At 38.9% G+C, this 25620-nt stretch overlaps 1 protein-coding gene across 1 annotated transcript; it reads right to left on the bottom strand.

Moving 5' to 3' along the window:
* Positions 1 to 555: 555 nt before the first annotated feature.
* ANKEF1 (ankyrin repeat and EF-hand domain containing 1) lies at positions 556 to 25303 on the bottom strand. The gene is made up of 10 exons (XM_014790077.2): positions 25030 to 25303; positions 19127 to 19517; positions 13781 to 13980; positions 12900 to 13049; positions 11719 to 11842; positions 7299 to 8121; positions 5622 to 5848; positions 4011 to 4174; positions 2638 to 2775; positions 556 to 1746 (listed from the first exon to the last, which is right to left on the bottom strand). Exons 2-10 carry the CDS (start codon positions 19470 to 19472, stop codon positions 1588 to 1590), a joined length of 2331 nt encoding a protein of 776 aa, XP_014645563.1. The 5' UTR covers positions 19473 to 19517; positions 25030 to 25303; the 3' UTR covers positions 556 to 1587.
* Positions 25304 to 25620: the final 317 nt, after the last annotated feature.

Genomic DNA, 25620 nt, shown 5'->3' with positions numbered 1-25620 from the left:
ATCCTCAATAATCGGGGTAGATCTGATCCTATCAGTTGAAAGGCCTTAAGACCAGAACTGAGGTTTCCCTGAGGAAGAAGAAATTCCCTTTGTGAACTGCAGTGATAGCTCTTGCCCAAGAGCTTCCAGCCTGCCCTTCCTGAGAGCCTGCTCTGCGAGCCCCTGCAATCACGTAAGTCAACTCCTTGCAATAAATCTCTTTATCTATCTATCTATCATCTATCTATCTATCTATCTATCTGTCTATCTACCTACCTACCTACCTACCTATCTATAACCTACCTATACTACTGGTTCTCTCTCTCTGGTCAAACCCTGACATTCCTCTTGTCCAAGCATGAGTCAGGCCCCAGGCCCAAATCCCAACGGACACTTGTAAGGTTTCATGGTGGGTCTCTCAAATCCCTCCTTCTCCCCTATCCCACGCATGCTTGCCTGAAGGAAAAGTCACATATGATATCTAGTCATTCTCTATTTTATATATTTTTCTGGTATCTGGAAATTTTGTCCAAAGTATCAGCTATTGTATGAATACCACTCAAACTGCTTCTCAATTGTACAAGACCCTGGGGCAAATCCTCCTTGCTGGGGAAATGTTTATTTTGTAGTAAACAGAAAACAAGAGAATGCACTTTTAACATTTTTGCTAGGCAGCTCTGAATCATAATTAATACCATAAATATTGTCTTAGTTTGGATCTATCCAGAAGCCATCTTGAGACAGGATATAGGTGTAAGTATTTGGGAGGTGATCTCAAAAAAGGCCAGAAGGAGTGGGGAAAAGTGAGAGGACAGGGAAGGGAAGGCGGCCAAAGGAGGAGGCCAAACGAATGACCACCGTGGGCAATGTGATCTTAATCGCGCTGGGGAGCTCTAGCATCAGTAAGAACACGCATTTCAGAATAATCCCACCAGAGCGGTGAGGGAGCTGGGGTGTTAATACACTGACTCTGTTCAGTCACTGGTTGAGGGCTGCTTCCAGGAAATGTTAATTCTCACATACTTTGGCCCTCCTGTACAAGTTTAAGTGTCAGAGGCAGTCTTCCAGCATCTGGAAGTCAGACCTGAGAGTACTACAATCCCAACACAGAGGAGAAAAGGGTGGAGTGCTGACAGGGGCTGCTAGAGGTGAGAAAGCTTATTTCACCCAAGGTATATAATACACATCAACTACAATATTGTGTGAGAAACACTCTCCTTCCTTAATGGATTAAAAACTACTTTTCTTCCCTAATATTAAATTGTTTTCATCAATTTCCACTAGAATTATATCTTTAACAAACATAATGGTGTACATCTTGTAAATTTTTTGACAACAACATTATGTTTATAACCAAAATGCCATTTATTTCACTACATTCTTGAAGAAGATTGGGGGATTTATCCAGAATGACATGCAGTTCATTGGAAAATAAAACACACCTTTTCCAAACAGTTCAGAATATCTATAGTTGTTAAAGCAGAAACAAATATTTGGTTACAAATTCTTAATTTGTGGATTGCTTTGGCTTTGATGGAAATATCTATTTTCTCCAAAGTTTGGTCTCTGGGTCTCAGAATGTTTACCCCAAGAAGCAACTGCTGTGATTTAGGCCTTGAGGGCAGCTTCCCTTGCTTGAGCTTTCTCTGTGATGTGCTTCTGAAAGGGCATCATGAAGTCATCAAAGTCCACCTCGTAAGTGAACCTCTCCCGCCGCAGTTCCCTCTTCCTGATCAGCTCTGCCGTTGTGGCTTCAGGACTCCAAATCTTAAATAAACAACCACATCCAGAGCAGGCATGAGTATGACAGCCAATAAACATGCCATATTCAGACAATTTTCAATATGGTTCATTTAAAACTATCAAATTTACTTCTAATCTTTCTTAGCATCATCTACATGCTAATCATCTTAGCATTCTTAGTATTTCTCCTCTGCCATGGCATCAGTGGTTACTTGGACATCACTATTTCTGATGGTGACTATTTGGACAACTGAAATGCTCTTCAGTTACGTCTCTGAAGATCCTTGGGCCCACTGCTGTTCATTTTTAGGACATCAAAACAAGGAAGCAATGGACTTAGTAGATCATTTGGGTTTACTACCTTTATGTCTTATGGGGAAGTCAAAATTATTTTCCTAGTAGAAGGCAGAGGGAACTGGTGGTCTCTTATTAAGTATGGTTTGATGGACATCGGCAAGACCACTCTTATTCTCCAAAGATGTCTCCGCCTCTTCAACTGTAGATGTTTTAGGAAACTACTGACTAAATCCAGTCTTGATTAGTATGAAACTCTTAAGTGAGAAGGTGGTAGTGAGTAATAATAAGAAGGGTTGGGTCTGAAAATTACCAAGAAAATGTATCTGTAGAATTTGGTGACTAAATAGCTATAGGGAATGGCATTGACCAAAGAAGACTTCAATCTGTTAAGGAAAATTAAAATGTCAATATAGAAATAGTAATACAGGGAACCAGATTGGGAGCTAAACAAGTTGGACTTACTGAGTTGGAAGTAGTAGGACCTGGCAAAAGGACACCTTCAAACGGTAACTATGAAAGAACCTTTGGACATTTGTTTGGGTGCTCTACATAAAAAGTATATGAAAAGTGACATTATGAGTTTATACCACATTATGAAGATCTTTCCAAAGTACCTACCCTCCGTGGAACAAATGTGATATCCACTTTCTTGGTATAACCACTGGTAATCAATGAATTGAGATGAACCACATTATCTTTACGCATTTTCTTTTTCTCTGATACAGTTGACACAGCATAAATTGACGAAAGTGGTTCCTGGAAACAGGACAAAAAAAAAAAGCTATCAATTGGAAAATCCTATATACACTTTCTAATATTATTTATTGTTCTACATCTTACTCTGAAGCCAGGGGAACAAATAACTAAAAATACTACCACACAAATTATAATTTGAAGTGAAATAGATTATTATTATAATTTTGGATGGGGAGAGATAATTAGTTTGCCTTGTTTAACTCTATATAATTAGTAGTATCAGTGACAGATCACATAATTCTTCAAGACAGCCATTCTTACCTGTGGCCATTCATTAATCAGAAGGATGTATTTCTACTAAAATGATAATGGTGCATGTAGTAGGAGCTTTAGCTCATTGATCTTCCTTCACCTCTGGCCATCCTTACTCTCATCCTCCATGTTTATTACTCTCTACTGTCTGCCTACGATCCATTTACCCTATCTACTTCCTACCACCTACATTTCTCCAACCCTTTCCAATTTGATAACATTAAAGCTTTTCCTTCTTGAATGTCATCCCCTGTCCTGTGTCTGCCAAGAATCTCCAGGGATCCTTCTGCTTCCCTAAAAGAGGCTTCCATCCTAGAAATGCACTTAGGGCTTCCCTGCTAATGACAAAGTCTTGATGTCTCAGAAATTCCCATGGGCAACAACCTCAACCTTCTGCCGGTGGTTTAGAGGCACTTAAACCACTCCAGATTCCCAGGAATAATCAATCTGGTGCCTTTAAAACCTTGAGTCATTTTGCAGGATATCCAAGTTACAAGTGGCCCCATATTCCAGGGTTCAATAGTAATCATTAAAATTCCTTGGGAGGGGGGTGGTGGGAAGATGGGTAATGAAAGATTATAAGATCAAAATGAAGGAAAATCATGCTTTACTTCATTCCTCAGAAGGGTTACCCTCCTTCCCTGTTTGGGCCATCTCATCAAATCTGTACAATTCAGGACCAAATATACACACATCCAATACCTGGGTTTTTTTCAACATTCTAATTGTATTTGGCTCAACCAACTTGGTTTTTGTGTGGATTCTGTTTGCAATGAACACTTTTTAGACTTTTCATTAATAGGAATTTTCTTGCTAGATATACTTTTAAAAGTATTGCATAATAGTGCTAAAAATATGGATTGCACACTATTTTGACTATGTAAATAGTTGTGTAGCAATATGTAACCAGTGCCGCAGCTCCAGCCCCCAGAAAGTTTTTAAGGCCTTCCCGGTACTAATTGGTAGTCCATCGCTTTCCATACCTCTTCTTTCTTAACCTCAGGGCCTTCAGTCTTCGCTTTAAGAGATGGCTTGCCTTTCAGTTTTTGATTTTCTGCTGGTTTTGGTAAGCTATCTAGCTTTTCTTTAATCAAACTAATTATTCTATAATCAGCATATGCCTTTGCAACATCCATGGCACTATGCCCTGTTCAAAAGATAAATTCAGAGTGACAATAAACAGATTAATAACAGACCATGTAGAAAAATCTCAGCACACCAGCCCTAAGCATGTGATAGTAAGGGTGATTACTAAGCAAATGGTATGTGTAAAGTCACAGAGCTAGATCAGATATTCTCTAAGGTGGACCAGCTCAAAATTCTCATAATTTAAAGTGCCATTTACCAGCAAGATAATTTTTTCTTGTTAATTTTTTTGAGCATGTTTCTTTCTTTCTTTTTCTTCTTTTGTTTTTTCGGTGAGCAAGATTGGCTCTGAGCTAACATCCGTGCCCATCTTCCTCTATTTTGTATGTGGGTTGCTGCTGCAGCATGGCTTGATGAGTGGTGCATAGCTCCACACCCGGGATTTGAACCTGCAAACCCCGGGCCGCCAAAGCAGAGCACATGAACTTAACCACTATGCCACCCGGCTGGCCCTTGAGCATGGTCTTAAAGAGTAGATAGGAAATATTGGTAGATTGCACTTTGAATAGCTGATTGCTGGTTCTCTTCCCACCTTGCACACATTTCCCTTTGTGTGACAGTTTTACATTGTCCTCTCCCTTCCATGATGTAAGGAGATGTATTCAAAAAGCCCTAGGGAAGCTGGTGGTCACAAGTGCTCTATGCAGATAGCTAGGTATTAATCACACCTGTAATGACCTCAGGCAGGCCTAACACAATACTACCCGTGACTTAGAGGAGCCTGAAGCAGCCAGAGGTATTAACGCTCTTTCAGATCAAAAGGAAGCAATGAGTCCCACTATAAGAAAATGACACCTCCAAGTAAGGAGCTCAAATATTTATTCAAATGATTATTTATTCCTCATGTATGATATTTATGACATAAAGTAGGCCTCCCATTTACTTCCTACAGAGAATCTCAATTCAGGAATTACTTTGTTCAGCTTTGGAAGGCATCCAAACTCTACAGAGGCTTTAAACTATGGCAATTATTAGGAACTGACAGTAAAAACAGTGTGATAACTCGAAGGGTGATTTACATACTGGTGCAAGTCCACACACTAATGGTTACTGGGCCTTAAAAAAATAACTGCAGAAGAGTAAGTGATTAGACATTTTTATAACAATTCGATAGAAGAATTTTCTTGTCATTTGAATCTAATGATAAAGTTTGGGATTGTATTTTACGGTTTTTTCCACTACATTTTTCCAGTAAAGCATTTTTTTAATGTATTTTACAAAAGTATCAGTTCACAACAGATTGCAAACATAAAGAACTAGTCCTTTAACACCAAAGATTTGAGAAGCACTGAGTATAAGACAAACTTCCATAACATTTAACTCAGGCTTGTGTTTGCAGCAGTAACACAGGGGAAAATGTGGTCCTACAAGGATAAAATCAGAAGGGGTTTGGAATCGAACATAAATCTCCTTTTCTAACCCTAATCATTGATAATATGAACACGTACCTTTCCTATTTTCCAGCTGGAATTTAGCACCAATATCAAGTAAGTATTTTACAGTATCCAGTCTACAGCTCTCGATGGCTCTAGTTAAAGGAGTTGAGTTGTTGATTGAAACCGCATCTACCACGGCTCCGGATTTAACAAGAAGCTCAACAATATCTTGTTGGCCTGCATGGCATGCAAAATGAAGTGGAGTCCACAGAAAATTATCTGTTGCATTAACGTTAGCTCTATAAAAGAAGATAGATGCACAAGCTAAAAATATGGGTTGTTCCAAGCACTGGAGGCTAAAAATCCTAAGCAAGATTTCATCCAGTTTTATCAAATTCTTCAACTGTAAACCAAGGAAGCTGTGACTAAAGTTAAACTTTGCATCATAATTTTTCTTGACATGTTTTGCATTATCTGACATCTTAACTTTCTCTGTGTATATATACATTTTGTTTAGTTTTAAAAGGCACCTAGATCCTAAGGGTTACAATTTTTACAAACGTTAAAATGAAGGAAAATTATAAAACTGGTTCCAATGAAGATAAAAGCTGATGGAAAATATAAATGTTATATTATTCCATTTTGTCTACTCTCTCTGCACATGATGAATTTTTAAATGCACCTTCACTATTTAAATTCTAAGCATTATAATGTATTATTTAAAATTTTAGCCCTTTTTAGAAATTCACTGTCCAAAAGTTCAAATTCTCTTTAGTTGCTTTATATTCTCTCTTGATAATATACAAATTTGAATCCTTCTTTGACATTAAACATAGTAATAATAATGATAACAATACCTTTTATCAAGTATGCATTACTGTGCTTATAAGTGCTTTGTATATTTTAACTCATTTACTCTTCAACAAATTCTGTGAACTGAGTCCCATTAGAGCCCCATTATAAAAATGAGAACACAGAGGCACAGAAAGGTTAAGAAACTTACCTCATGTTATTCAGCTAGGGTAGAAGAAGAAATTAACCCCGAGTTTGCTTTAGATTAAAAAGTTAAATAAAAATATCACTCTTTGATATTTTAAAGATATTTACAAATGAACCAAGGAAAAGACTGCTCCCTCTGGAGGAGGGAATGAAACATGTCCTTAGTCATTATGGCCACTATTCCACGTGTTTAAATTTGTTGAGATTCCCACAAAAAAAAAAAAAAAGAGGCAGCTTAAAAAGTAACTCCATGTAAAATGAGTAAGTTCTAGAGATCTACTATACAATATCGTGATTATAGTTAAAAATACTATACACTTAAAATTTGGTAAGAGGATAGATCTTATGTTATTTGTTCTTACTACAATACAAAAACAATTTAAATTTCAAATAAAATAAAATAAAAAGTGACTCCACCTCATCGAGGTAAAGCACTGAGACCAAATTAAATCGTCTTGGGAGGCCAGTGATACCCAATCAGAAGGCTTCTTCTATTCCCCAGCGTGAAAACTGCTTCACCTTCACTTTGCGCACAGTTGTTATTGGCAAACTATCTTTGTGCACACACGCTCCTATGTTCCCATTAGCCTGGGTCCCCGTATACGAGCTATTTGTAATCTAGACTTCACAAATGAAGTGCTTTCTTGTGCTACTAAAATTCTGGAGGTGAATGTATCTTAGCCTTTCTTTCACTTCCTTGAAATGTGAAGACGCATCAAAATTTAAACCTCACTCAACCAAAAAACATACCCTTTTTCAAGAAGAAACTTGACCGCGTCTATGTTTCCACTGGCACAGGCAGTCATCAATGGAGTTTTGTAATAATTATCTTTCATATCCACAGGTATTCCTGACTCAAACGCCTTTTTCAGAGAAGCCAGGTCTCCTGCCTTGGTGATAAAATTAATATTTGAAAATACCTTCCCTGGATCATCAACGTACCAAGCAGAGTCATCCTGAATGGGATGTTCTGGTGGGTGATCTAGATTAAACCGATTGCAATCAGTTACATTCTTATAGGTTTCAATCATGTAAAATGGTGGCCCACCATCACTCCGGCGTGGAAAGACATGGTCAGAGATGATGCAGACTGGGAGAGGTAAAACAAACTTGCCTTTCTTCATCTTTTTGGCCATCCCTTTTTTCCTTTTCTTAGGCCCATAGGATCCCAAGACATAAGACTTACTTAAGTATTGGGTTCCTTTAAAGAAATCGTTAATGTTGACCCCTCCTCCTCGGAGTTTTTCATGCAGTTGAGCTATGACAGCCAGCTGTTCTGAGGTCACAAACTCCTGCCTCTCCTCCAGTGCCGTCACAAAGTCCTCCTTGCTGACTGTCCCATCTCCCCTGTCCACTAACGAAAAGGTTTCTCGAAGGAAAGTCTCATGTTCTACTGACCAATCATGAAGTCTTAGGGCCCAGAGTGGATTAGGATTTTTGGCTCCTGGCTTGGCCAGTTTATTAGCGATTCGCTCTGCCCTCCGTATTTCTTTGCTTGCTGCTTTGAAGCCGCCTTCCTTAGCCACAGCCCTGGGCGTTTTATGATCTAAATTCTTCCATTTCAGGTCACATCCTAAAACACGAAGCATCATTATTATGAATGGTGCCAAGGCACGTGCATGGCTCTACAAATGACATTCATCCAATTGTCTTCTTAATTTCGAGGGATTAGAAAAAGTTTGTCCCCAAATTATTTGTAGAGATGAGCACTTTTCGCTATTATAATTACAAAATTAAGCTGTGATTTTTTTTCCTGTGAGCTTCACTTTGGTAATTCTGAGGAAGAGATGTTTCCAATATACATTATCTGCTCCCAAAGGATTAGACATTAATCCCTACAGATATTTGAAACAAATATTTGAAACAAATATTATATTGGGATACTTGCTAAGGAGACTTTATGCCAAGAAAGAAAAAAGTAAGGATGACATCTGAATTTGGAAAGAAGCTGGATTCAGACAGCTTATGTAGGACCTTAGGAACTCAGAATGCTGAGCAACACCTGCTTCATTTTGAAGATTATGACTGTAAATCTGTGTACAATGTTAAACTATATTTTATCCATATTCTCCATGAAATTAACATAATTTATATTGATCTGCTGCTTGGTGGCAAGGTCATATGAACAACCCAACAGAAAGAAAAGTAATTTGTTGATCAAATTGGAAAGGATTCCAGTATTCTATTTGATCAAGTTAGGCATTAAAATTCATTTTCCTTTTTGGTCCCATACTTAAAATGATGAGACCAACATTACATGTAGGTATTTTCCAAATAAATAAACTTTTCTGAATGCATCAGGGAATCTACTTAGTGCTATGGGGAAGGCTGTGTTGTCTCTAATAAGTGTCTTGAGACATTAAAAATCCATTCTGTATATAAATAAGTCAGATGATGAAGAAGCTCTTTCTAGTGTTTTGCATCTAGAAAAAGGCTCTTCTGTTGCTTTACCAACATCACGTAATCAAAAAAGATTGCTCCGCACTCACTGTCTCTAGCAACCAACGTGGATAAGCAGCTGCATGCAAAAAGAAAACACGCCTCTCAACACCTTATAGTTTTATTTCTGGTCCAAAAGAAAATTAATCACCAATGCTTTCCAAGACTAACACTTCCTTTGCTATGGTCAAAAATTAAAATTTTATACTAAGGCTGATAATTTTTACTAGTGATAGAAAAACTCAAAAAGAGTATTGGGACAATAAGGATTCTAAAATTTCTACATTGGCCAGTTTTAAGAATAGTGACTTACGGGAAGGGGACCTTGAGACTGGTCTCAATAGTGTAATTCCACAGCACAGTAATTCCATAGTCACTCCAAGTACGATGTTGTTACTGAGCTTTCTTGTTTATTCAGGGTCTCTGGGGGCTGATCTACCATTTCCCAAGCCACTCCTTCTGTATCCACCCCAGCACTAAGGACCAAAGGAGTTTAAAGCTGCTTTATCTTGCCCTCTTCCAGTTTTCTCCTAGTTAGAAATCTTTATGTGGATAAAAGACTCCAACGTTACAGCTTAAAGATCTGAAGGCATTTTTCCTCTCCTTTTGACTAGGGACTTTTTGTCTCCTCCTTTATAATTAGTACATAAAGACCCATTTATTCCCTTTGTGATTTATGTTTCTCTGTGGCTGAGATACTCAACTTTCAGCTGTCTGGTGCTGGAGAACTCCAGCAGCCAGAGGCCCATGAAAAGAACTCTCCATGGGGGCTGCAGGAGAACTACTCCAAACCCCCGTCCACTGCTCCTGGATGTGGCACTCAACACTGCTCTCAGTGTCTTGTAAATTGCTCCAGAGACAGGAATAGTGGCAAAAGAGGGGCATACTGAGGAAAGCTTTTACATGTAAGAATAGAAGAGACTAAACCCAGGGAGTTTACTCAGAAATTAGCATCTCACTGCTGACAGTTTCTTGTGGCTCTGATTGCCTTAGAGCTAAGAGTCTAAAGGTGAAAATGTAACTGATAACTGCTATGGAAATGGGTCATCCACATAGGATCTGGTGAAGCAGTCGCACTTCCAAACACTGCAGAACTCAGAACATTTGCAGATATTTGTTTTAGAAACACAGTCTAGTCTTATGATTCTGCCAGGAAGATGAATCTTTTCTGCATCACTGGGCAAGGCCTTTGGCATGGCCCATGCTTTGGTCCTTCACTTCTCAGTCTGCTTTCTATGACCTTCTCCCAAGAGTACATACACGACAGAGTACATGTTTGGTGATGTTTGCCCCAATAACAAAGCAGTCAACATATTAAAGTTGAAGAAGCTGTCTCAATCTGGGCAGATCTTTAGTTTTTACAAATGTACAATGCTAAAAAGGAAATGTCGGGGCCAGGCTGGTGGCGTAGTGGTTAAGTTTGCATGCTCCACTTCGGCAGCCCGGGGTTTACAGGCTCTGATCCCAGGCACGTATCCCAGGCACGGACCTACACACCGCTTGTCAAGCCACAGGTGTCCCACATATAAAGTAGAGGAAGACGGGCACAAATGTTAGCCCAGGGCCCATCTTCCTCAGCAAAAAGAGGAGGATTGGCAACAGATGTTAGCTCAGGGCTAATCTTCCTCACCAAAAAAAAAAAAAGAAATGTCAGAATAAACTGCTGATAGAGACAGATTTGAAAACAAGACTGATGAGACAGTTTATGAGTGCAAAAATTGCATTTGATGTATTTTCCTTTATTTATTTATTAAAAGTTTTTATTATTTTATGGTGATGAGGAAAGAGTATGAGCCTTGTATAACTTCATAAAAAGTAAAAGTGGATCAGCTATTACACTATTAGCAGCCACGTTATTTATAATATTAGTGGTTATAGTATAGGCTCTCTAGGTCCTAGTGATTTCTAGAATTCTGTGCCTGTGTAGAAGACAGAAAAACAAAAGCACTTCCTCTGCTCTATTACAGTCGTTTTTTCCTATTTCTCATAAACTGGAAAAAAAAACCCACTATCATAAAGTTCAGCAGAATGCAGTTCCATCTCTAAGAGTTAAAAACTTTTAATGTACATTCAATTAGCATGTAATTAACACCAAATTGATCTATATCTTTAAACTGAATTAGCTAATATTATCACTCTAAGGAATATATTAAGCTATACATAACATACTTTATATTTCTAAATTAATAAAGTTACCTAAAAGCTATAGGAAAATCTAAAATAATAAATATTACTTACATTTCAAATTTTCCATAAAAATTTTCATTTTATTTCATGTTTCTCCCTGAAATATTTCCCCATAATTTCAAATTATCCAGAAAAGTTATCTTTGCACTTGACACAATAGAATGTTTTTAAAAATAAAATAATTAAGAATTCAGACTACAAGACATGGTTTCCAGTGTTTGTCCTTTTTTAGACGGATGTTGACATTTTTAAAAGAAAGAGTTTAATAACTATAAGCATTTTAATAATTAGTTGACTCATGAACAATCCTCTTTATATTTTTAACAATAACCTAAAAATATTTGGGAAAATGGGCTTTCATCATTTTTAAAACCAAATTCATGATTTAACAGAAGGCAAAGTAAGAAAAAATTCTCAATTTTCTTTCTATATATTTGAGCAAGGTTGGGCTACTGAAACAGATAAGCAACTGACAAGCGACAGCTCATCTACAACATGGGTAAATCAGAGACACTCTCAGCACAAAACTGCTGAACAATTTTACCTCGTTGAGCTATATATTTACAGCAATCTGCAAAACCACCCATGGCAGCATAATGAAGTGGTGTGTTCCCATTCATTGCAATCAGTCCCATGTCGCCATTGTAGGCAAAAAGCAGCTTCAATATCTGCAAAATAAATAGTGGATATTGCAGAGGAATAGGAATGCACATTTACTGAATGAAGACTGGCACCTAGACCTGTGCTACCCAATACATTACATGTTAGCGACATGCGGCTATTTAAAATTAAACTGAAATGAATTAAACAGAAAACAAATTTTAAAAATTCAGCTCCTGAGTTTCACTAGCCATATTTAAAGTACTTAAAAGCCACATGTGGCTACTGTTTTGTACTGTATTGTACAACACAGATATAGGACATTTCCATCATTGTCAAAAGTCCTATCAAACAACGTTGATCTTGAATATACAAAATTATATAGTCAGCTGGGGCACTACCATTTTGGTAAATCTAGGCAATTTTAGAAAGCAGCAGACTATGGCAAACATCACCAGGGGAGCCATTTCTTTACCAAACGTGACTCCTATGGTGATGTATTCTATTATTGTAGGGAAGAGACTCAATGGCAAAAATAAAGATAACTATGTTAAAACTCAGAGGAGATTGAGTAAAGAAATTTTAGATGTAATTTAGAATTTTAAAAAATAGGATAGCATTGATTCCTATTTTGTTTCTGCAATGTCACTGTACCTATGAGATAGCCTCTGCTGATATGTCCAGATAATCAGAATACTTAGAGTTCAAAATTAAGGTGAGGCATTAGATGCACACAAACAACATGGAGACAAGTGTATGTTGGCATTGTTCTCCCCACAATTAGATCAGACCATATTTCGAAGATTCTAACATGTAATGGAGGCATAAAATAGAGTAGTCTTGGTTGGCAAAACTTTTAAATTGTCGTAGCTAAGAATACAGAACAACATCATGAGTAATATTAAGTGACTAAATTAGCAAGCAGATAAGCCTGAATAAAGAGCCGAATATATTTTTTAAAATAATATTTTGTATAAAATATTATTTTAAAATTATTTAGGGCAATCAAGATGATAATTGAGAAAAAGTTCTGTCTTAGTGTAACATACATGATATTTTAAAATTTTGAGGAAAAGGAGAGAAGATTTTTAGCAACAAATTTTAAAGCAAAGAGTGGATTATTACATCAAAAAAGCCTCCTTTGGCAGCAAAATGTGCAGCGTGATGCCTTTCGTTGTCAAATGCATTCACTTCACCTCCTCTTTCCAATATCCCTCGAACTAGCTCTACCACTCCCTCTCTTGATGCTTCCATTAAAGCCGTGCGACCTGTGGACTGGACACAAAACAGATCAAATGCTGTTTATACCTGTTGTATTAAATAACATATTCAGTATAAATATGGTCTAAATCCATTTGGCCTTAGATTCACACTGACGTGTTTAGTTCTCTACATTTTTAATAGTTTCGTGTAACAAATAAGAAAAATGAAGCCAGTACAACGTGTCAATGTCCAAAGTGTAGAATTCTAAAATCAAAGTCAAGGTCACACCAGATATCCCTGTGAAAACATCATGCTAAAATCATGCAAAGACAGTAGAACCAAAAGGGAGAAAAGAAGTTAAAATATATGCTAAAATTAGGTTATAGGTGTTTTGTAATAAGAAGAAAATCTATTTTTATTGTCTGGAAATGACAATTAAAAGATAAGAAAACTGAATAAAATTAACCAAGTGAGGAGAGGGAGCAAAACAGATAAGGGAAACAGCAAACTACATATGTTCTCTCCAAGAAGATAAATTTTTCTTAGGTATCAGTGTTATCTTTTTTATTTCCTATAATGATCTTTTAACATTATGCATAATAAATACCAATTTTCCAAACATAATTAGGAAATAGACTGTAGAATCATGGCAATATAAAGATAATGAAATTATATGATCTTAAAGCATTTTGAATAGAAATGAACAGTCTGTAAGCTAACAGGACAATTTAAAAGCAAAAATTACACTAATAAGACTCTATAATTGAAAAAAGGAATATTTATAATCACGGGAATAGTCATACTGAGTTGATAGCATTTGGATTGGCTCCTTTTTCCAAAAGTGTCAGGCACACATGTTTAACATCATGTGCTTCTTCGCAAGCTCTAAGGAATATTGGCTTTCCTTCATAGGTAGAATTGTTGACATCTGCACCATGTTCCAGGGCAATCAATGCACAGCGATAATGCCGCTTAGTAGGTAAAATGCAGTAAAACAAAATACCTGCAGAAAAATAGAATCCCCCAAAGGTACTTAATTAATAGGAGAGGGAGCAAAATATATATGTCTCTATATGTTTGAATCAGATAGGAAGGACAAAAATAATTTTAAAATCCATAATTATCTAGTTAAGGTGGTAGGCATTTCTGCCTTGCTTGTCCCTCTGAAATCAGCTGAAACACCAAGACAGAGAAACAACAAAAAATTAACCTCTGATAAAGTAGAAAACAGTCACAAACAAATGTGATAGGACCTGGTTTAGAGACGAATATGAGTGCTGATAAGGGTATTTGGCATCTTGCAATCTATACCCCAAGTGTTTGTTCTTGGAATGTTCAGGGCAGTATGTGTTAGATAGCTACTGGTGGGTGCCTGGGTTCCTTCTGAAACTGCAGAGTGGCAAGGGAGAAGGTACTGAATGATGAAATGAGCAGCTGGCCATGTTTCTAAGAAGCAGGCTGTCAGTAGAAAAACTGGATAGCAAGTGGCTCTGCATTTTGGCAAATCATTTTGTTCCATTAAAGAGAGTAAAATGCGAAATCCCCACACCCAGGACCTATGACATACAAGCCCTCAATATAATCCATGTCAAAAATGTACTACAGATCAGGGGTATCATTATAATCCCAAGGCAGAGTGTTGGTAAAAAAGTCAGGTAAACAAAAGTCACACTCCAAACTGACTTTGTAATGACCTGACTCTAATAAAAAGAGGCTTCATTCAAAGAGGAACAATAACCAATGAGAAACCAGCATGTGACCTATGTAAAAAAGATACTGAAAGAAAGGAAAGGAACCTGATGATGAAAACTAAGAAAAAAGTATATACTAGAAAAACTATACCAAGTGAAAATTATTGACTGACCCATTTCCATGATAGCAAAGAAATTAAATATAACTTTTTCTCAAACAAAGGTGCAAAGATAGACCAAGACCTAAAAGAAGGACTGCTAAGACATTAGAAGATAAATAGAAGGACAAGATGAAATTAAGCCAGCAGAATTTAGGACAGAAACAGTAGAGGAAAATAAAACCACTAAAGTGGTTGGAAGTCAAATTGGAAGCAGGAAAAGGGAGAGCAGACACTGCCAAAATCACAGTCAGGGACAGGGAGAAAAACTTGAAAGAACTAAGAAAAATGTAATTGAGATGATGCAAGAGTTTAAATGGTCTAGAGAGGCAAAGAATATTTAACATGTGTGTAATTGGTCTCCAATAATAAAACACCAAATGGAACAGAAAAAATATGGAGAGATATAAGAGAAGAAAACTTTCTTGATGTAAAAATGTGAATCTGAAGATTGAAAGAGCATACTAGGTCTCAGGAAAAATTAAGAACAATCGACAAGACCTGCCTTGTAAAGCTAGGTAAAGAAAGTGTCCTGTGAGCAGCCAGGTAAAAATTCACTTCATCTATAGAGAGGAAAAGTCAAGCTGGCCTCAAGACTTTGCCACAGCAACATTCAATGCTGGAAAATAACTAAAGGATCTCTATGATGTCATTGGGAAAGAAAATAGGGAATTTTTATACCTATCAAGCTGTTGTTCATATATAAAAGCAGAGGACATGTAAGTTTAAGAATGCAAAACTTCAGAGGATATAAGCCCAAAGGCGTGAACTAAACTACTCGATGACAAAAACAAGTCTACCAGGAGATCAATAGAGAATATGAGACTAAAAGACCAGTGATAGACGCTGAATCCCTTTCACCATAGAACCAAAGCTGAATCACCTTAGAAATTCTAGATACAGAAAAGGATATTGTACATAATCATGTAGAAGTAATAATGTAATTTAACAAAAACTTGGAGGGAAGGAGAGGGAGTATAAGCATCTGATTTTGTCATTTTTTACTGCAGGAATTTGAGATATTATTTAAAGCAGATAAAGAGATAAGGTAAGTGACAGATGTTTACTATGTAAAGATATAAAAGGAAACATTGAAAGAAACAAGATGACTATAATTTACTAAAATTGGGTGCTGGAAGGGAGGTAAAGGAGGTGAGAGGAAGGGTTATTGCACTAATCTCATCTCTCACAGTAAAATATCAATGAATACTCTGTAAGGTGCTAATTCAACACATAATGTAAAACTCTTGAGTTAACCATTAAAAGAATTAAAAACAATTCTCATGACAAGAAAAAAAATTCTGTAACTATGTATGGTGACGAATGTTAACTAGACTTATTGTGATGATCATTTCGCAATATATACAAATATCAAATCATTATGTTGTACACCTGAAACTAATATAATGTTGTAAGTAAACTACATCTCAATTAATAAATAAATAATAAAGAAATAAAACTGCCATTCCAACAACAACAAAAAGAACTAAAAACAGACCATTAATTTCAGAAAGTACAAGTAGAAGGAAAATACACACATACAGCAAAATATAAAACAAAGAACGTACGGACCATATAGGAAAATATTTTTACACATATTTATTTATATGTGTATATATATTAAATATATTATGCCTCATAGTATAAAATAAATGACAGTTCTAAGGCCAAACCTATGGGGCATCTAGATAAATATAAACTGGATAAACTCTACCATTAAAACAAAAAACACAATTTATATGAAAATCTAAATCTAAATATATTTCATATAAACAGATGCATCTAAAACAGGGTTACTCAGCATAGTTAAAAATGGAAAGACAGTCAAGGACATGGTTGAAAATAGAAAATGAAAGACAGAGCAAGTCACAGCAGGTAAGAGTGGAGCAAAGCAACAATAAACAATGACAACAAAATCTAGAAAATAATACAGGGTGAGGTTGAATTCATTACAAAGGCCCTAAGGCACTTATGAAATGGATATTTTAGACGTGTGCAACTCACACAGTTACACGCACAAAGTCTATCTGGGCTGACTAAGCCACAGAGAACATGAATCAACATTCTAAAACCAAAGCAAAAACAAAAGAGAAAAAAAACTGTATCGTATATAATAGAACTGGCACACTGCATTTAGGACGGGGTGTGCATTCCTATAAATGGGAGAACCAGCGGGGTAGGTGTCATAGGGAACTATTCTGGCTTAACCTTTAAAGAGAATAACTCCAGACACTGTAATTAATTCCCCAGGACAACATATAGGAAGGAGTTTATTGGCTCAGAGCTTTACCTTCTCCACATTCTGCAAAATTGTTCCAAGACAAAGTATAGTTTAGTCCTAAAGTGTGTCCCACATCCTTCTAAAGATCCAGTAAGTATTTTAATCATTAAATGTTTGCTTGTCCTTTAGAAACAATGTGCAGTGAGCCAAACAGCAATCACTGGAAAACAGAATGTTAATGGCAGGGAGACTACTGTGCAACAAGCAAAGCAGTTTGCCAAAAGGCAGCGGCACTGAGGGATGTGCCAGGTGAGCCACGTTCACTGACACGGGGAAGACAAGGCACTGTGAACCATGGGCATACCGTGGGCTACACAGAATCCAGGCTATGGGGGGCAGCACTAATAAGGCTATATGTGAAACAAGATTTAGTATGTTTCAAGTTTCGTTTTACATTTTTAATTCTTCCTATATGCTTTGTCAGATTGTTTTCTCATACACTCATCTTCCAGAACCTTGGCAGGTCTAATATTGATTTGAATGAGCATAGATTTTAACTACACAGCTGTTGCATTTGCTACAAATATTCACTTGACCTTGTTTCCAATTTTACCTTGATTGTTTAGTTTTAATTTTATAGTTTTAGATTTTTATGCTATAAAATTTCTCAATCTGTTTTCTTTGTGATTTATATCTGTTTCAAACTCAAGAAAGCAAACTTTTCTCCATGACAGTGTTTCCCAAAGTATATTCCACAAAACTCCAGGTATATAAGATGCTATAAGAAAAAACTATTTCATGGTCAAATAAATATGGAAAATGTCACTGTCTTTGGTCTGTCTGACAAATGTGAAATAAACATGTCTAAATTTTTTATATCCAATGTTTCTCCACTGAATTTGACAGTGTAACCAATTTTACATGTAGCACTTAACAACATCCCAGTGATTCAGTGGTCCATGGAACACACTTTGGGAAATAGTCTATATTCTATAGAGCTTTGAGAGGCTTCTGTTTTTTTTCAAGATTTAACATTTTAAAACACATTTTATCCTGAATGCATCTGAAGTTTATTTGTAATGTGGTGTCATTAAATAATTCTTAATAATAAATTAATAATTAAATTAAATTAATAATAATTAAATAATTCTTCTTTTTCTTTGTCCTCTTCTCATTTTAAGCAAATCACTTATCAAATACCAAGTTCAGAGAGAGTTGCAAAAGCAGACTGCAGAAAACATTAACATTATAAAACGGGATTCATTTCTCCAATGTGGGGCTGATGTTAATGACTTCGCACTTGAAGCGACTCTTTGAGACAACTGATTAAATCTACCAATTTATATTAAGCCTGGTGGTAATTTTCTTAGTGATTTTCATGATGCTGTGTCAACTCCTGCTGGAAGCTTGAGTTATTTGGGCAAGAAGCTCCCAGACTCCGGTCTTGAGATGAGACTAGGGAGAGGGACAGAGTGAGAAAGTGGGGCAGTCTTGCCTGAATAATCATGGAAATGCCATGTCTCAAGTTTCAAGTCATATTTCTAAATACATTTAAAAATGGCCCTAGAAAGTTGCAGTTTCTGTCAGAATCCACCTACTCCTTCAAGTTTCCAAATGCAAAGTCTTTCTGCATTAGACTGCTCTTGAGAGGGGACAAAATCCTTTTGGAGTCCTAAGTCTAGTATTACTCAAGGTTCTAAAATATAAAAAAAGAATAAGAATGCTCTCCCTCATCTTTTGTTCTAAACGAGATTTTATATTTTATAATGAATGATTATGATTATGGTAATATCCATGTGTGTCACTCTGAAAATTCTCCATATTAAAAAAAACAAACACAGATTAATCTAATTTTCTTTTTAAATGAGAAAGTTCTCAGAACTGGTTTCCCTAAGATATCCCCATACCATTGTCAAATTATAGGGAGACAGTATCCCTGGGGATGGGAGTGAGAATCTAGCCTTTCACTTAAAACCATGAGTAATTCACTTCTGAAGTTGGAAAGCAAAAAAGTCCATTGTATTGATTTCCGGCTACAAAGTAAACTGCATCTCCTGGATAGGACGTTGGGATTTTTACCTTTTCCTTCGTTATCAACTATAGTCATATCAGCCTTTGCGTTGGCTAGTATTTCCACGGACAACTCATGGCCCAGTTCTGCGGCCCTCATTGTCGGAGTACAGCCCATCCGGTCTTGCACATCAGGGTGAGCACCAAGGCTAAGGAGAAAGCTGACCATATCAATGTCATTGGAAACCGAGGCTAAGTGCAGGGCACTGTGTCCGTTGACGGGGTCTGTGAAATTGATTAGTTCAGGGTACCCAAGCCTGGTCAGCTTCTCTATCTGCTTCTTGTCTTTGTTCCGAACACACTGAAGAACCTTGTAGATCTGCAAGTTCTCAAGTCTCTTATCTGCTAAAGCCATACTTGACCAGCTTCTCGAAAATGCTTTTCTGGACCAAAACAAAAACTATAGCAGCAAAAAAAACCAAAAAAAAATATAACCCAAAGTTAATTTTTTCATCTTCATTTTGATTAAATAATAACAATATTTTATGCCTTCCCTAAGAAGAGAGGCTATTTCTTAAGAAACATTATTACCATCATTTATTACAACTGACTTCATGAAAATAGAAAGACATATAAATACAAAAATATTCAGCTCGCATAAAGTTAAAATATTTCAAAACAAATCTTTCATCGTAATGAATACTAGTCTTGCTATGCAGTTTTCTTGTTATCTCATTTAACCTTCCCTCCTGGACACAACCTTCCCATTTACCTATGAAGAAGGTGAGGCTAATTAAATTGCCACAGTAAGGATTTGAGCTCCCCACTATATGGCTGTACCAGCATGTCCCCCACAATGTAAAGACCATACAGGTTTTAATCGTTAAAAAATGTTATAAAGAACATGTAGAATTTTGAGGTGTTCATTATAAATGGGAATCTATAGGCCTCTGTGAGATACCAAAGATGAGACAGGTGATTCCTGTGTCATCTTATATGGGAACGAGGCAGGTAAATGGTTAAGAGACAACTGTAAATTTTCATAAATAATCCCACTGTTAAATTGTGATGAGCACTCTAATATGTAATTTTATCTCCTTCTATAAGTACGGAAAACCAATCTTCTGAATTGAGTAGTGGGCCACGCCAGGTATGGCCAGCTTGCCTGTCTCCATTTTCCTCCGGGAAAAGAACCCAATTATCACGCAGGGAGTCCGTTCCAGGTAGTACAGGGGTGCTATCCAAGGCCAAGTCATTGCTGCAGCCTCTAATTTGTCTCACTGCTTCCACAGCAGACCCTATAGTCCATTCTCTATTCAGTTCCCAAAAAATCTTAAAAGATTTTCATAGATCAGATAAGATCAGACAAACTTCCACCCCCAATATTTTGAATGGAACTGTCCCTTCTATCCCCTGTGATAGGAATGGGTCCGAGACCTTGGTTTAGCCTGTTTGAGTGGACGCTCTCCCCAGGTACAGTGAATGTCTCAAGCATATGCTCAGAAAAGATGTCAGCCAGTCAGCATCCTACTGGACCCTTCTGCCAGAACTATATGGAAAGACCACTCTTTCTGCCGAAGCCATTCAGCAGTAGGTGTGGGGCTGTGGCTGCAGGCAGCCATCTTGGCTGTCACAGAGAAGACGTGTTTGAGAGACTGAGACTGAGGGCAGAAGTTGCACTCAGGTCTCAGTTGTGCCGGAATTCTCTTAGGGTTGCATGAGTAAATATAACCTTTCTCTCCACCTTAACTTAGCATAAGCTAGTTAGCTGAGTTTCTGTCATTTGCAATGAAAAGCTTCTATATTACTACAAAATCTGAAACTGCACCATCTTTTTCCCACCACAAAGCTGCTCCATCATCTACATTCTCTGTGGCAGTAAATTGCACTGTCGATCACTTTCTCGTTCTTTAGATATATATCTCTCTAGGCAACCATAACATCTCCATTGCTTGTTTCCCTCCTACCGCACCACCCATTGCTCAGTCTCCTGAGCTGGCTCCCCCTCTTCCGTTAAAAGCCTAATTGTTGGAGTGCCCACGGCTAGGCCCTCAGGACCCTTTCTCTATTCTCTCACACTCCCCTGGTGATCTCACCCCACATCAGGACCTTCCCTCCAATTTGCAGTTTCTGATTGTTCACTGTCAAATTTACACAGCTATCTCTGACTCTCCCCAGAGCTCCAAAGTTATATATCTACTGAAACCGAGAACTAGGAGGTTAAAAAATCTTCCCTAGAGCAAATACTTTGAGATAAGTTTCGCTAACTGCAGCTGTGCATATTCAACATAATCAACTGTTTAAAACTAACCAGGTCTTTCTGTCCCTCCTTAGTATATGAGTGAGCTGTATTTCTCAGAAATTCAAGGTCCAGATGTCAAGATTCAGTCGTCAAAGCCAAACGCAGGCTGGCGGGAAGGCGCCAACCAGCAAGGACACATGTTCTCCCTCCCCTGCTTAAAACCCCAGATAAAAACCCCTACCTTTTTCCCTTCCAGGAGGTGGATCCGAGTTCTAACCCTCTTCTCCTCATCTGGCTGCCTTTCGATAATAATATACCCTCTTTCCTTGCCACAAGCCTGACGTTTCAGTTATTGGCCCTACTGTGCGACAGGTAAACAAATCTGTGTTTGTGTTCGGTAACATTACCTGTCAACTCTTCATTGTCACTTGGACACCTAATAGGCATCTGAAATGTAACACGCCCAGAGCAGAACTCTTAATATCACCCTGACCTGCTCCAGTTCTCCCCAGTTCCAATAATGGCATCACCATCCATCCACCTACTCAGTTACTCTTCATTCTTTCTCTCACAGATCCCCTACTGTTTATATCCATCTGCAAATCCCATCAACTCTGCCTCCAGTATATATGCTGACATCGACTCCCAATGGTTCTATCCCAGGACAAAACAATGCTACCGCCTTTTAATTTGTCTCACTGCTTCCACAACAGCCCCCTATAGTCCGTCCTCTGAACAGTAAGTCTTTCAAAAACATAGATCAGATAAAATCAGCCAAGCTTTCACACACATCTAAAACATTTTAGTATAAATATTTTTAACATAAAGAAAAGTTGAACACCCATATATCTACCACTCCGCTCCTACCATTAATTATTTACTTGCTTTATCACATATCTATCCATTCCTCTATCTATCCATTAATCCAACTTATTTTTTAACCCATTTCAAAGTAAATCGCAGACATATTCCAGCATACATATCCTTAACTAGAGTTCAATGTTTGTTTATAACTATAAACTAATAGTTTATACTTTTCTTTTTGGTCTTTTGAGTATATAATGAAATGTACAAGTATTAAGTGTACCATTCCATGAGTTTTGACAAATGCACTTGTGCAATCCAAACCCCTATCAAGATAAAGAACATTACCTTCACCCAGGAAAGTTGCCTCCAGTCAACCTTTTAAAAGTACTTCAATAGCTTTCCATTGTGATCAGAATAAATTCAAATTCTTCATGATGGTCTCCTATGGACCCTTTCCCTACCCCTCTGACCTCACCTCCCCACTCTCCCTTGATTTGGCGTTCTCCGGCCACACTAGCCTTTCTGTTTATGGAATGAAAGCTCATTCCTTACTCTGAAAGTTTGCCCTTCTTGTTTCCTCTGCCTAGCGTGCTCTTTTTTTTTTTTTTTGAGGAAGATTGGCCCTATGTTAACATCTGTTGCCAATCTTCCTCTTTCGTCTTTCTCCGCGAAGTCCATAGTTGTATACCATAGCTGTAGAGTTGTAGCTCTTCTATGTGGGATGCAGCATCAGCATGGCTTGATGAGCAGTGAATAGGTCCACGCCCAGGATCCTAACCAGCGAACCCTGGGCCACCAAAGCAGAACGCGTGAACTTAACCGCTACGCCACCGGGCCGGCCCCGGGAGTGCTCCTTGCTCAGAATTTCCATTGGTCAGTGCTTCTCACCATTCAAATTGCAGTCACCATGTTACTTCACCCCCTTGTTTTATTTTCTTCATAGCTCTCATTGTCTGAAAACATTTTATATTTAACATTTATATTATAGATATATAAATATATTCAATTTATGTATGTCTCCCCCACTAGAATATAGTCTTTATGGAACAGAAGCTTTATATTATGACCATTATTTCTCCATCACCCAGAAACTGACTCATATGAGGCATTGAATAAATGTTTGCTCAATAAATGATGACTGCAAGTTACAAGAATTGAGCAGAAGGGAAGAAAACTCCTAGGCTTCTGGCTTGAGCAACTGGCTACCTGTATCCGAGACGGGGAACTCAAGATGGGGTCTAGATTGGTCAGGGAGTGCAGACAGTTCAGCTTTGGGTATGCTGAGTTAAAATCCACAAGGCCATAGGGTACATAATTCAGGAGAGAGATCTGAGCCTGATCCACGGGGAGGTATGAGGTTTTCAGCGGTTGTGGGGCAGCCTGAGACGGATGAAGGCAAGGAGGAGAGAGTTTCAAGTGGGAAGAGTGACCGTCATCATCCAACACATGCTGTTGTCTCTTCCTTCTTCTCTCCCCACTCTTCTGCCTGCTGTTTATTCTTTGTGCTTCCTCCTTTGCTGCTGGGACATCGGCCATCACGTGGCTTGTGGTCTCAGTGTCCTGTTTGCTATAGCCCCTCTCTTCCCTTCTAATCTGTTTATCACGTGCGGTGGACTAGGAAACCAGATAAGCAGCTTGTTAGAACCGTGTGTATAAACAGGCTCCCAATAAGTCCAGAGCTGCCTCAGAAGTCATCCACGTGGCCTTTGCTGCTTGGCTTGGTGACATTTTAGCCGCTGTTTATGGCTTGTTTTATTATTCTCAGCCATATTCTGGTTAGGTGCAGGGTCGTCATACTGCATACTTATGTATGTCATATACAGAATAGGATAAGATGCTCCTAAATAGCTCATTGACTGTACTGCCACCTCATTTGTGTGGACAGACTTCCTAATCAGACACTTGGATGTCATCTCTAAGAGCAGCCACCCCTAAGAAAGACTTAGCGGCATGTGGCATTCAAGCTACAATGATGAATTCAGCAGTCCAGGGGACAGTCTGATGGCTGGCATCCCTCCCAGCTAAAGCCCCGAAATGCTAGGGAGGGAGCACTGCCCTGTGCAATGTCCTTCACCACCAACTGCTAAGACTGACCAAGAGCCTCACCCCACTGGAGAAAATAACAGGAGTCCTGCCCTCTAGTCCTGGGTTCCCCGCAAATTGTGTAAATTCCTTGTAAATCTCTGATTCTCAGGAGGGGTGTCATATATACACAGACTTCAGGATGTATACTTGACTTCAGCATGACCCCGGGGCACGTTGATATACCCCATCTAACCATCTATATGGACAATCTCAAAAGACAGTGGAATACAACAGGATTTCTGGACTTGAGGTCCATGTCCCGGGTCTGAATACTCTGAAATTATATGAAAATCTGTGCGGTGTGTGCGTTCAGGTGCATTTTTTTCCTGTGGGGAGAGATGCATAGTGCTTATCAACTTCTCAAAGGAGTCTGCGAGACAACAGTGGTTTGTTAGAAAGAGCAATGAAGGGAGGCGCTGGGAACAGTGGAAAGAGTGTAGGATTGGAGGGGCGGAAATCTGTTGTTGCTTCTGATCCTCCTTTCTCTGTATCATCACACAAACTGGTTGGATAAACCTGGACATGTTACCTACCTACTTTGTGCCTCAGTCTCTTCATCTGTGAAACGGGATAACAACAGTACCCACTTCGTGGGACTGTGTGAAGAGGTAATGATAGAATCCTTGTAAAGTATTTAGCAAAGTTCCTCAATACAGCCTCGCTATGAATAAATCAAACGTCCGTAGGTTTCAACTCACCCATAAACCACGGTTTACATTTGGGCGGTTCTTTACTGTCTCATTCAGTTTTGAGCCTCAGAACAATCGGGAGGGAAGGGTGGCTAAGATGTAATTTCAAGGGAAAGGCCAGGTGGCAGAGACCAAGGTGCTCAACTCACCTCTTATTCGCGGGGGTGATCAGGCGCCGCGGATGCCCCGGCACCGATGCCCCCCGGCCTGCGGGGGCGCCCGGCGGCGCGGCTCTCGTTCTCCGCCGCCTGGCGCGGGCCCCAGCCGCGACCTCGGGCGCCCGGCCGTGAGTGGTGCCTCTCGGGGCAGAGCAGGCGAGCCGGCGCGCGGGGCAGCAGGGACCGCGGAGTGTGTGTCCATGGGCCCCGGGTCCGCCGAGGGCGCGCGCGCGGCCAGGCGAGCGCAGGGGGCGGGGTGGGCGCCGCCGAGACAGGGCCGATTGTGAGCTTCGGCCACGCAGGGCCCGGCTGCCCCAGCAACCGCCCGGGGCGCGGCGGGGCGGGGCCGGGCTCGTCTCCGCCCGCCGCCCGACCTCGCCAGGTGGCCCCGTCCCCCGCAGGTGGCCCGGCCTGGCCGGGCTACTGGAGGATGGCGGAGCGCTCAGCACCCCCAGCGCCCGCCCAATGCGAAGGTCTCCAGGAGTCCTCCCATCTTTCATCCTCTTCTCCCACCTCCTGCCCTCATTCAAAAAATAATTTAATTAGAAACATAAAACTCATATAGTACAATAATTAATTAAT

Source organism: Ceratotherium simum, chromosome 21 (genome assembly GCF_057802395.1).
Source record: "Ceratotherium simum simum isolate JZ-2026a chromosome 21, ASM5780239v1, whole genome shotgun sequence".
In the NCBI taxonomy this organism is placed as follows: domain Eukaryota; kingdom Metazoa; phylum Chordata; class Mammalia; order Perissodactyla; family Rhinocerotidae; genus Ceratotherium; species Ceratotherium simum.
This window is presented reverse-complemented; position numbering and strand designations above follow the sequence as displayed.

Coding starts and splice junctions, on each gene's coding strand:
- ANKEF1 (XM_014790077.2), bottom strand. CDS start 19,472: ATGGCTTTAGCAGATAAGAGACTTGAGAACTTGCAGATCTACAAGGTT. Junction 13,981..19,126: donor AGTTGATAACGAAGGAAAAG/GTAAAAATCCCA, acceptor ATTTTTCTGCAG/GTATTTTGTTTTACTGCATT. Junction 4,175..5,621: donor CCAGCTGGAAAATAGGAAAG/GTACGTGTTCAT, acceptor TCTTTTGAACAG/GGCATAGTGCCATGGATGTT.